At 40.5% G+C, this 12,399-nt stretch overlaps 1 protein-coding gene across 1 annotated transcript in view; it reads right to left on the bottom strand.

Annotated features, from left to right (window-relative positions):
* Positions 1-4,743, bottom strand: part of TTC27 (tetratricopeptide repeat domain 27) — a 113,562-nt gene extending 108,819 nt beyond the window's left edge. Inside the window, exons 1-2 of the mRNA XM_015622281.3 lie at positions 4,533-4,743; positions 1,529-1,706 (exon numbers count right to left, since the gene is read on the bottom strand). Coding sequence (XP_015477767.1) covers positions 1,529-1,706; positions 4,533-4,620 — 266 coding nt within the window. The 5' untranslated portion in view covers positions 4,621-4,743. The remainder of the gene's footprint in view (positions 1-1,528; positions 1,707-4,532) is intronic.
* Between the last annotated feature and the right edge of the window lie 7,656 nt (positions 4,744-12,399).

The raw sequence follows: 12,399 nt of genomic DNA, 5'->3' as shown, positions 1-12,399 counted from the left end.
TAGGTTTTGAAGACTCTTAGCTTTCATTTTGAATAAAACTTCAGGCTGTAATTTTGGGCAGAAAACCCTCTGTCTGCTTCTGAAACACTAAATATTGCAGATCTGCCTCTGTATCTTCTGGCAAGGGGGCTTCTAACACAGCCCAGAGCTGCAGAGCAAAGAAGAAAAACCTCAAAGACCACAGAGCTGGAGCGTGAGCAGCCAAGGAACAAATTCCTTTGCTGTCTGCAGTAGGAGTATATGTGTGTTATAGTCCTGTTATGCACTATAACAGGATACATATAAAGTTCCACTGATAGAGATTATGATTACCTTCAAGAAGCTGAATGGCTTAAAAAGGCAAAACACATATTTTAAGCAATAATTAAGATCAGGATTGAGTCTGTTTCAAGTCCTGACTGATTATTCTTTCCTAGTCACATTATTCAAACTACTGCAAGGTGACAGAATCTAGAAATACCGAAAAATTTCTTCAGCTAATATTTAACAGTAACAGTACAACAAAGTAAGGAAAAAAACCAAACAAGAAGAACCTAGCAAAAAACATTCACAGGAAAAACTTCTGACCACTCCAACTCATAAAGCAGGAGTGCATTGTATTGTGCACCAAACCAGAAGATGAGTTTTTGACATGCTATCATCATGAACCAATCTCAGCTCAGTTTTTCAAACAGGCCAACTATTTTTTTTCTCTGATATTTTAACAAAAACTCTTAGGTTTATGTGTGTCATACCAAAACACACATATTTGGACTCTGCCAACACTAGCTGGCAACAACTACCTTCCTCTTAATTTTATTTTTTAACCTTTATCTTCTCTAATCTTTTGTTCTTCTTTTGGTGAAACTTTTTTAGCTTTTAAAATATAGATACATATATATACACAACACATGTATTGTTTTTTGCTTCCACTATCCCTAGCATGTCAGATTTAAGTCTGTTCATCATTTACACAGCAAACTGTCAGCAGTAAATTCAGACTCCTTAACAGCAACAATTAGCACATACAGTACAATTAAGAGAGACTATCAGAGAGAGTCTTGGAAGAAAATTAATTGATGAACGGCATCCATGAGTAACACCTTACTTGTTTTTACATTAAGAAGAGTCAAACAACCTCATTATAAGTCAGAAATACAGGCATTGCTTGGACAGTAGCATTACACAGTACTTCAAGCAGCCACATAAATGTAATACAAGATTTCTGAGAGAAAATGGTTAATTGTTTGACGATCTATGGCAACATGAATTTACATGTGTGACTTCTTTATACCAGAACCTTCTGAGGTAATCACTGTAAATAAAGCTAATGTTTTCAACAAACCCCCATATCACAACATCATTGTTTCTTTCACTGGACAGTACAAAGAGATGCCCAAGGGGGGAATAACACAAAATTTGTTTTCTGCTTTCCTGTCAGTACAAAGATCTTGAAGGCCCTACACAAATTATACATTTTTTAAATGCCTTTTGTAAGAATCAAATATAGCCTCTATTAAACTTCCATATAATAAATAATAATTTCCACCTTTCCAAGTTATCAGCCTCTGCAGAACAATCCAGGTATGCTAGAATCTGTTTCTCCAAGTAAGTGTCAATGTTCTCCTCCACCACAGAAGACGCACTGAAAACATCCTGAATGGCCGCATTTGAAAATATTGCTTCGTATTTCCCATCAAACATCAATTGCAATAATGATCCACTTTCTGGAAGAGAAAAAAAAAAACAAACAACAACACAGAGATCAGTGTCAACTTTCAAACAATTTTGTTTTTCAAGACCTATTACACCTATCCAAATGAAAACATCTACCTTCTAAAGAATGTATCTTCATTTACATTGCAGGGAAAATGCAGTTGCACTGAAACTCAAGAGCAGCACTAGCAGGTGTCACTTCATTCAAAATAACTTGTACTAAAGTTACAGTGAAACACAAATGACCAGATCAATGTAAAACAAAAACTTACACTGAAATTTCAGGGGGAAAAAAAATGGATGGCCTTTTAAAAAACTTCAATTATAACTGCAAGATGTTCTTCCTTCAAGACATTTTAAATGAACAGTAAAATCCTACAGATAAGACAATAATTTCACAGACTAGAGAACCTATTTAGGGGAAATGCAACAAATAAAAATGACTCAATATTTGCAGAGCTCAGTGAATAAACTCTAATACAAAACTGCACAAACTGCTCAGTTCTTCATTTACATGCTTAGAATGCCCACAAGCAATGGTAAATGAGATTTTATCTTTACAAAATAATTATTTTCTATGGCAACTATACTATCTCAATGAAAAGCCTGCATGTGGAGCAGATTCCTAGGAGTAATTACTAAGGTGGATTTAGACCCATGACTGTTTCCTAAGCCTAATTTCAAGACGAAGAGAAGTCAAGAAATGCTATATATTTCCAAGAAGCTTCAGACCCATCAAGTTCTTAACCCAGGCTACTACTTAATTCACTGAAAATGCTACCTTTAGATATGCTACAGTGCAATCAACACAGCAGTTGTTAGAACAATCTGGCCATGTTAAAACCTTCCATTCTTGAGCAAAACCATTATCTGCCTACCCTGCAGCTGTGGCTACAACTCATGCAGATGCACTGACTGGCTTCTGACTAGATGATGCAGGTGCTGGTGCTGGTTCAGCTGAGGAATTGCAGAGGTCTGCATAAGATAAGTGCCTTACTATCAATCTGTGACTCCAGCTGGGGATTGCAGCTCCCTGCACTCAATGTTACTGTAGCTGCACTAACATCAACAGCAAGGTAACCAATTTAACACTGGCACAGCTATGGATCCACACTAGCAGCAGCTGTGTAAAGAAGTGATCTGAATACCAACAGCAAGCTCATCCAGCTAAACAAGTACTTTAAATTTTAGAAATACAGGAATACAGAGGGCAGAACCACCTTCAATAACAGCAATGGATAGTCATCCATTGTAGGAATGGGTGACAGAGATTCGTTCATTCTAATGTCTCTGCAGCACACTGTTGACCCAAGTTTACTTCTGTTCTCTACAATGATTTAATGAATTATGTAAGAGATAATGTGTGTCACCTATTATTTAATAAACACTTTAAGCTGTGTGGCTGGAAGGCCACATACAAAAGAATAGCAGTGGTTCTGCAACGCTGCTGACATCACATCCTCACAGAGAATGGAAAGAACAAGAGACTTTTTTTCCCATCTATGCTTCAGAGAGACTTTCTCTCACCAAATGACAACTTTTTATTATTGGATTATAGTTGCCCAGATAGGCAATGCTGTAGTTTGTAGAATAACTATGGACTGTGAGGACACTTGATGATGAATGAGGAATACTGAGGTTCTCCTCTTCCAGTAACAGAAACGTTAAGTACGCGTAAAATCTTTTGATTCTGTGTGTAGCTTTTTATAGGACACTATACAAATTCAAGGTCACGGCTTTTAAATTTATTTTCAGGATCATCAATACGAAGGGCCCATATAAATCATTACTAAGAATGATCATAAACCCCACCATTTTCTACCTGTACTGCAAGATGCCTTTCTTCAACAAGTTTTCCCCCATCTTATAGCAGAACACTACTTAAAGTACCTCAAAGCAAACCAAAGCTAAAAAAGCAATCCGACAAAAAAAAGCAATCAGAAAAACTCCACACCACAAACAGTTTGCACAGCTCTCACGGAAAAGGTAAGAGTCAGTCACATCAGCTACCATTCCAGGAGGGTACAATGATTAAGGTCAAACGAAACGTCAAATAAAGAAAAAACAGCTGATTAGCTCTGTACGGTTCTCTTCCAAAAATCATTAAGTGCTTAGGTAAGGATAAGTGACATTTTCAATAAACTACAACATGGCACACGACTTGATATAAATACAACTGTATTTTAGTCTGCCTGAAACATGGAAGTACCCTGATGTGACAAAGGTTACATTCTAGGAGCTGCTGCTGCGTTCCCCTCCAGGAAAGCTGCGCCTACCCAAGTCTACCCTCAAGAGACTATTTTCCATTGATCCCTCAAGCAACTGTGACCGAACAACTAATAAATACGGGACAGGCAGCTCGTGCCACTCTTCCTTCCAACTTCCTTCTTTTCTTGCTCCGAGAGCGCGTTCCACCTCAGTGCCAAGTTCCAGAGGCTGGGGCAGCCTTTCACTCGGGATGCAGCCGAGGGAGCCCCGTGCTTACGAGCCCCCGAGTGCCGGCATGAGAAGGGCGGCGGGGCATCTGCCGGCACCGCTGCGGCCCCGCCGCTCGCACCGAGAGCGGCCAAGGGACCGTGCGGAGCCCCGGCCGCTCCTGCCGCCTCAGCCCCGCCGGCAGCGCCGCTCCCGCTCCTCCAGCCTGACAAGCCCACGGCCTCCCCCACCTTACAGCACGGGCAGGAGCCCCCGGGAGCTCGGCGAGGATCTGACAGGGCGCCGGAGGAGAAAACGCGGGGGGAGGGAGCCGCCAGGAGCGGCCCCGGCTCAGTCCGGTGGTTCCGGACGCGCACAACGAGCGGGCACCTTCCCCGCGCCGGGCCGGGACCTCCCCTCACCTGCGGCCGCGACTTCACCCTGCTTCCACTCCAGGGACTCCGCGGCGCTGAGGAAGCCCCTCAGCAGGGCGCGCTCCAGGGCCAGCATGGTCCCGCCACCCGGGCCCGCCCCGCTCCCCGACACCGCCTCGCTCGCTGCCGCGACCCCCGCGCCCACAGAGCCCTCAGCCCATGTGCGGGCAGCAGCCGCAGGGAGCCGCCATGACAGCAGCGCGGGGCACGCCGGGAAGGCGCGCGGGCCCCGCCCCGCCTGGAGCCACCGGCGTGAGGGGGGCGCGGGCAGCGCCATGGCCGGGTGGGAGCCTTCGCCTCCGGGGTGGCGGTGATCCCCAGGCGACAGCTTGTGAGGGAGCGGGGGTGGGCCTAGGCACGCGTACGTATCCGTATGAAGCCTGTGTGGTCGTGTTCCTGTGGAGAGTCACCGAAGGGGTCAGGTTAGAAGGGAAGACGGTGGGCCAGCAGTCCTGCTTTTGTTCTTTGGGGTTTGGTGAAGCAAGAGCTTAAGTTGGCCAAGACGGTGAGCCACAGCCTCCATCGTCCAGGCTCCCTGCTCAAGCAGGGTCATCCCAGAGCACATGGCACAGGATTGCATCTAGACGGTTCTGGAATGTCTCCAGTGAGGGGGACTCCACAGCCTCTGTGGGGAATTTGTTCCAGTCTTCCAGTAAAGAAGTTCTTCCTCACATTCAGGTCGTGAAAAAACGAGGTTCACATATTTTTTATATAAAATTTAAAAAGTTTAATAGACAATGAGGAGATAGAAATAAAGTAAAATGTACAAATACAGCCAGGTGCCTCAGCATTCAGCCAAGAGAGCACATCTTACTAACAAAGGATTGTCCCTTAAAAACAGAACCCTATTAGATATTCATAAATTCTTATACATGATTCAAACATTCCTCTTAAGTTTTAGATGTTCTTTTGTTTAGTTTTAACTCACCCCCTCCCCAGTAGATCAATCTTCTTGGCTCTGCTGAGTCTCACATTCCCTGATAGCAGAGGTTCAATAAATTCCTCCCTTGGAGCACTGGTCACTGCTGTCTTCGTCTGGATTAGATAATCTAAGAATGCAGGGGAATTTCTGACTATCTTTTCTGTCTCTGGGATACATGAACGAAAGCAGTTTTTTATTTTAATACCATGCCACAGCCTAACATATATATGTATTATACCACTATTTCTAAGTTTCATCAATGACAGAAATAGAAGAAACTATATTAATACAGGAAAGTTGTCCAACATCACATACATAACATTCATTTCAATATTTGCTAAAAGACAATAATATAATATGTATCTATAACAAGGTGGAGCTTCCTGTGCATCAGTTTTTGCCCATTGCCTCCCATCCTGTTGCTTGGCCCCACTGATCACAGCCTGGCTCCATCCTTTTGACTCCCTCCCTTCATATATCTATACATCCTCTGTGGAGAATCTTCTGGGATCCTAGACAGGTGCAGGCTGAGGTGTCCAGCACTCAGGGCAGGCAGGTCAAGATCAGGCTTTGGTCTACCCTGGTGTTAATTCCAGCACCTGTCCAAACACAAGGTTGATAATATTAAAATTAAAATTCCTGTAATGAGATTTTGTGCTTTTTCTTTTCAGGAAAAACCAGTAAAGTAACATTTTCTGTGAATAAATAGTTGCTAAATAGAATTCCTTGGTAAAAAGAAGAAATATTTTGCTGTCTTCCTCACCTCTTCCAGTTCCCCCAATGAGTGTGGTTTCAGCCTTACAGTTCAGTTCTGGGAGCATCTAGAGATATCTGGAAGGTGCAGCAGGAATGTGGACAGGAGTACCCCTGGCAGGAATTGGTGCACTACTCCCTGGCACTGGGCTGATTGTTACTGCTGATGAAAAAGATGGTTTGGGATGTTTGTCAGTTGCCGCAAACTTACTGAAATCTGCTGCTTAAGTTTGTTTCCCTAAACTACTTGAAGAATATACATTTATTTCTCAAAGAACAATCAATGTGCTTTGTTTGCATGTAAGGATAGCTTCTGCCAGATGGCTCAAGGGACAGAAAGTCTTTGCAGGACTGTGTAGTGCAGAGTCAAGATTTTAGCATAGCGCTGCTTATTATTTCTAAGCAGGAAGTATATAATCAAAATTTCTGATACAAGACTTTTCAGAGAATAACCTTCATCTTTAACTTTTTTCTGAGAGTGTAAGAAAATTATCCAACTAGAACATGCTACTGTGGTAACTGAACTATCACATTTAATATCACCTCAAAAGATACCTGTGCTGCTGTATTGATGCAGTATTTATCTTCTGCTGCAGGATTTTTTTCCCAAAGCCTTTTGAAACAGATGATCTTTTGGACTACCAAAAAACCTGCTACCTGTAAAAACAAGATTTTGTAAGCTTCAAGCAATTAATATTAGCATAGATTTATTCTTATGATATTTTTAACTGTGAGCTGCTGTTTGTAAAAGCTGCTGTAACATGATTTTTAAACTGATCCTGAATTCTGTGTGCCAGGTCTCTGGTTCTGCTAGGGAAAGAAGCAATTGTGGGCCATTTTTGAGCAGGAATAGATTTGCTATTTGAGGAGTGGGGAAAGGGGAGGAATTGTCAAGGTAAAACCGGCTCATTGGTATACCAGGATGAAAATTGGCAGGATTGTACAACCAAACTTCTGCAATTCTAAGGAGCAACAGTTGATGCACCTGGTGAGAGGAGGGGAGATGCAAGGCTCGTACTGGGGAGTTCTATTGGTTTTTTCTTGCTTTGGCTCTGTAAGTCCAGTCAAGTTACAACCCACTAGCCATTTGGTCTCTGTGATTCATCATATTTAAGTTTGCATCATCTTAGTTACATTATCAGCAACTTCAAGCTCGTTGCAAGTTTGGGGGGCCCAGTAGACATGAGTTAAATGTTCAAACTGTATTCTTGGGTTTTGCTGAGTTAATGCACAGGCCCTCACTCAGGAGGGTGTGTCCCTCAGAAAGCTCCCAACATATCTATGACTTTTCCAGTTACATTTACAATATAAAAATAAACTTAGACTTGCAGTCTCAAGGTGACAAGGGCAAAAGAATGGCAATTATTACACAGTTTCACCCTCCTAGCAGGTGGCACAGATATGGACATGATGCTTGACATGGACTGTAGCTGCTTCACTGCAGTCACCAAAGAGTGCTGCATCCCTTGAGTCTCTCTGACCACTTGGCCAACTTAAGCTCTTGCTTCACCAAACCCCAAAGAACAAAAGCATTGGGCAGTCAGTGAAGTGGAGGTAGAAAAGCTACATTTCAAATGTGCTAAAATAATTGAGGCTAGGGAATTCTTCTCTTCCTCACAACTTTGTAAAACAGTAACAGTTAGTGTGGGCCACTGCACCACAAGAAAAGAGTGATTCAAACCACTCTTTGGGAATGTAAAATTAAGAACATGGCCAGTTGCAAATAACCCTGGACAGCTCTTCTCTGGTATTGTGGCAGCCCTTCTAGAAGCAGACATTAATCTTCATTAGTCATTTGGAAGATACTATATATTAATTTTACTGTATCTCTTTTTGTATGGTATCCAGGACCAGTAAATGAGTAGAAGAAAAGGAAGTAGGTCTCCAGTAAATACATACTCCTGTCTGTAAAACACAGCTGTAATATTTGAGGTGCAGTCTTCCCACTTGTAATAGGTTAGTTTTTCTAAAATTTAGCCATTTAGTAGAAAATCTATTGTCATTCTTGATGTCCATGAAGTATTTACTGACCATTTTGCAAATGTTGCTCTGTTTCTTCTTTTTTCTCCATTTTTGTCACATCAGAGCGTATCTCATCTGAACTTTTAAAAATTAATTACTACCTGGTTAGTTATCAGAAATTTGCCTCAACTACATAACATCTGTCACTTTTCAGATGAAGAAACCAAAGCTTATGTGGAAATAATTCAATTTACTGTTCAACAAAAGAATTCAGAAATTACTCTTTCATTAAATAAGCATATCATATCTGCCCAAGTAGACATTTGCAAAGTATTTAATGCCTTCTTATATGAGCTCATACAGAAGCATTATTTTATGATGTCTAATTTTTTTTTTTATATATGGCAACATTTTCTCTCTTTGCTAGCTTTGAAAGGAGAGAAGGATTTAAAATGAGATTAAAAAAATATTAAATGGCTCTCATTAATTGGATTCTCTTTTTCAGTCTGGAGAAAGCCAAACAAAATTGGTTCCAGTTGCACTACATCAAACAGCAATTTTAGCTGAAACATAGCATATTTTTATTAAAACTGCATGATAACTTTAATCTCTTCAGTGCACCCACAAACACGATTCTATTTTTGAACATAGAATGTGCATGTTTACCTGGAAGCAGAAATATGTTTCTGAGATTCCCTCACACTAAACAAAAGAGTGAATAGTTCTGGCTCTCAGATGTATTTGTGTCACCACCAGGTCACGGTGGCTACAGTGCTGCTGCTGGGACATCCCCGTGCGGCCGTGTTGGCACGAGACTGGCGGGTTCATCAGAAACACAGACTGTGACAGGCAGCAAACAGTGGAGGGGTGATGAGTTCCTGATCTGGAGATCCCAGCTGAATCCTCCCTATATTGTCTGTCACCAGGGAAGAGCGAAGCTCTTGGATAGTCAGCTCCAATTGTGCCTGAAAATCACTCGCAGTCATGCTTTTTATGTTTGGCCTCCAAAATTTGGGGCATCTCTGTGACTTTGGACTTAAGTAAGATTTGGTGCATGACTTAGGGAAGGACCATTGGTCATTCCTGGTTTTTATGTAAGATTTGGTGAGTTCTGTGGATGAAATATGGCATGTCATTTTAATATAGAATATTCCATGTGAATCAGCAGAAGATACCAGATATGGGTTTGTGACTATTTTTATAAGACGATAACAAGCAGTTCTTTTCATCTTTCTGTCTTAGATTCTTAAAAACATGAGCTCAATTGTTACATTATTAGACACTAATGCATTTGATGCAAATTGGATTCCAGAATTGGTTTAGAACTACAGAATAGTCACCAAACTTAGATGTTACAAGGTACCTTCCAGTACAATTTTTATAACTAATTAGCATGAAGGATTTAACAGTGGTATTAGCTTAAATGCTGTGTTGATTTGTAATGACAGGAACACAACAAGGAACATTCTGCTTGATGAGAAGGGTATTATCCTAAAAACTTCCCATTGCTAACAGCTTTGCCAAATAGCACAAATACCACGTTGATGTTTTCTATTTAGAAAATGTCCCTTAGCTTGGACTTCTAAACAAACTAGGTGCAATTTCTCTCTATTTTTAAACAGAGGCACAAAAACATTTGTTCCTGTATTTTCTACTCATCTCTGAAATGTATATTTTGGATGAGGAGGTATGTTGTGATTGGGAGCATGGTGCCCTGTAAGTCAGAGAAGTACTTTTCGCTGTCTCAGTTTCTTTATGTAAAAATTAAGCATAGCTTTGCAGTCTGATAGAATTATAATAATAGAGGTATAGAATTTATGAGAACTATATGTTAAGGCAGGAGGCCTCATATTCTGGAAGTGTCTGGAAAAGATAGAAATCCAATTGTTCTAGTGAATTTAATCTGGATAAGCACTTGTGCAATATTTATGAGCAGTTGATGTTTTATGGTAATTTCAAATGTTGTTTTGGACAATATTGGACATCACTGTGGATGCTATTGGTTCTCCCAAGTTTGAGGTAGGCAAAACTGCAAATGTTAGGAGTTGCAAAGAAAAAGGTTCTAGTAAAATAAATACCTAGATTATTATGGAGGGAAGTAGATGGAGAGAGAATATTCACACTTAAAACAGCAGTAGATCTCAATGTCCTTCAGCAACCAAAAATCTGTGCTGAAATGATTTCTCATATTCTCCATCATGAGTTTCTCCCTAAATCTTTGAAACTACTAGCTTCTTTGAGGATTATCTGTCCTGGCAAGAAAAACAGTAAGATAAATGTTCTCTTTCAAAATCTGCCTCAACACGCTTGTCAATATTTACTATATATTTATAACTTGACATGGTGAAGGATTGATGAGCTCATTACAGTGGATTAGGATGACTCATTTCCCTGTCCTTCATGACTGCTTCTGCTGAGCTCTTTACTTCTCCTGAATGCCCAAAGGAGAAACTCTGACGTGTTCTGAGCAGACTTCCAGAGAATTGGAAGAAATCAATCCATTCTTTTACAGTCCTTGAAGATGTCCAAAGGATTCTTCAAGTCTAACAGATTTTCTGTGTAAAACCAGCACTCAAGTGATGTTTCATTCATCTTGCAGTTGTTAATCATTAGACTCCACAAACATTAGGAAATCTGTTTGTTTCATTCACAATCTCTTACTTTCCACAGGCAAAACTCTTGGTATCAATAAAATCAGGCTTTGGCTTTCACTGTTAATTTCTGTACAATCTTTCAGATCCTATGGTACAGTGAGTGGTATATTCCAGACCTTTTCCAGGTTTCTTGTGGCAAGTAGGATGAAAATAAGTTCCTATAGGTTTTCCAAATGCTCTCAGCAGCAGAATTATGCCTTACTTTTGTGGCTGTAGGAAATTCTTTCCTCTTTCTGATGTTGTAGGTTTAGGAACATTCGGGTAGGGATATGACTAGAAATGCTTATGATGAGGAAGCACTTTTTATACTGACTGTGTGCCTGAACTCTGCTGATATATTTATACATCCATTCTGTTCAAAGACTGACTGCAGCAATTACTAGGGAAAATAGATTAGGAAATAGTAAGGGATCAGCCCATGTCTACAGGTTAGTTTTGCTCTGCCATGAAATAAGCTGCAGGGCACTGTGATCATACTTTAAACAGGAGGGTAAGAAAAACTCTCATATTGTTCTCAACCTGTTCACCTGACAGAAAAACAGTTGCTTTAGACTTACATTGTATCTCAGAGGAAGAGCTTTTCTTGTTTAGCTTTATAAGTGAAAAAATTACTAAGAACAAAACAGTTCTGTTTTTTGGTCCTTATCTACTCCTAATTTTAGGATATTTGTCTGAATTGCCTAAGGCTCTTTTCCACTATATAGTATTTCTAGGTCTCCTGAGGAAGAATGACCTGAAACAAATACAGATATTTTACTAACGAGCAAAAGTTGTTTAAATCCGGATTTGCAGTAACAAAATTAGAAAAGAAAATCAAAAAAATCTTACAAGAAAGTTGTTAGAGACATAGGAGTCTATCGAGCTGGAGAATACTTTTTTGTCTTTGTATGGATTCACACACAGCAAAAATATGTTGGTGGTCTGACATCCCTGAGTGGCTTTGAATTGTCTGAATCACAGAACTGCATCATAATGACTCATTCTCATTGCGTACTGACATCCCTGCTGGGAAAGAGCTGCTCTCTCTCCCTTGTAGCAATTTCACTTGGCACATTTTTGTTTTCTCCTCCCAATGAAGTTTCTGTCCTAACAGACATCTACAGTGGAGCTTCCCTTCTTCAAGAAGACAGACACTGTTTTGCAGGTGCAGCAAGTAATTTATTGCTCTATTAGAAGGAAGTATTTGCTCCTCCAAATGGAAAAGGAATATAAAATCCTACCGACTGTTTCTAGGGACTTTGCTATAACTGAATTCCTTCCAATGCCAGAATAACACAAGCAAAACTCTGATTTGTGCTGTTTGTATGTGCCTTTCCTTTATAGATGTAACATCTAGACCCTTTAGAATAAAGATGTTAATCCTTATAAAACAATCTTGTGTGCAGCCACCAAAGGAAAAGCCTTTCTAAAACAAGATGATCAGCCAGTGCTACAAATTCTTTGTATTCATTTCCAGTCAGGTCAGGATGAAATGGTACATATACCCAAGGCACACACAGAGGAGATCCTTCACTGACTGTATGTTCTTCTAATCTCTCTGGATGTAGATGAGGCATTGTGTTTT

This window comes from Parus major, chromosome 3 (genome assembly GCF_001522545.3).
Source record: "Parus major isolate Abel chromosome 3, Parus_major1.1, whole genome shotgun sequence".
In the NCBI taxonomy this organism is placed as follows: domain Eukaryota; kingdom Metazoa; phylum Chordata; class Aves; order Passeriformes; family Paridae; genus Parus; species Parus major.
This window is presented reverse-complemented; position numbering and strand designations above follow the sequence as displayed.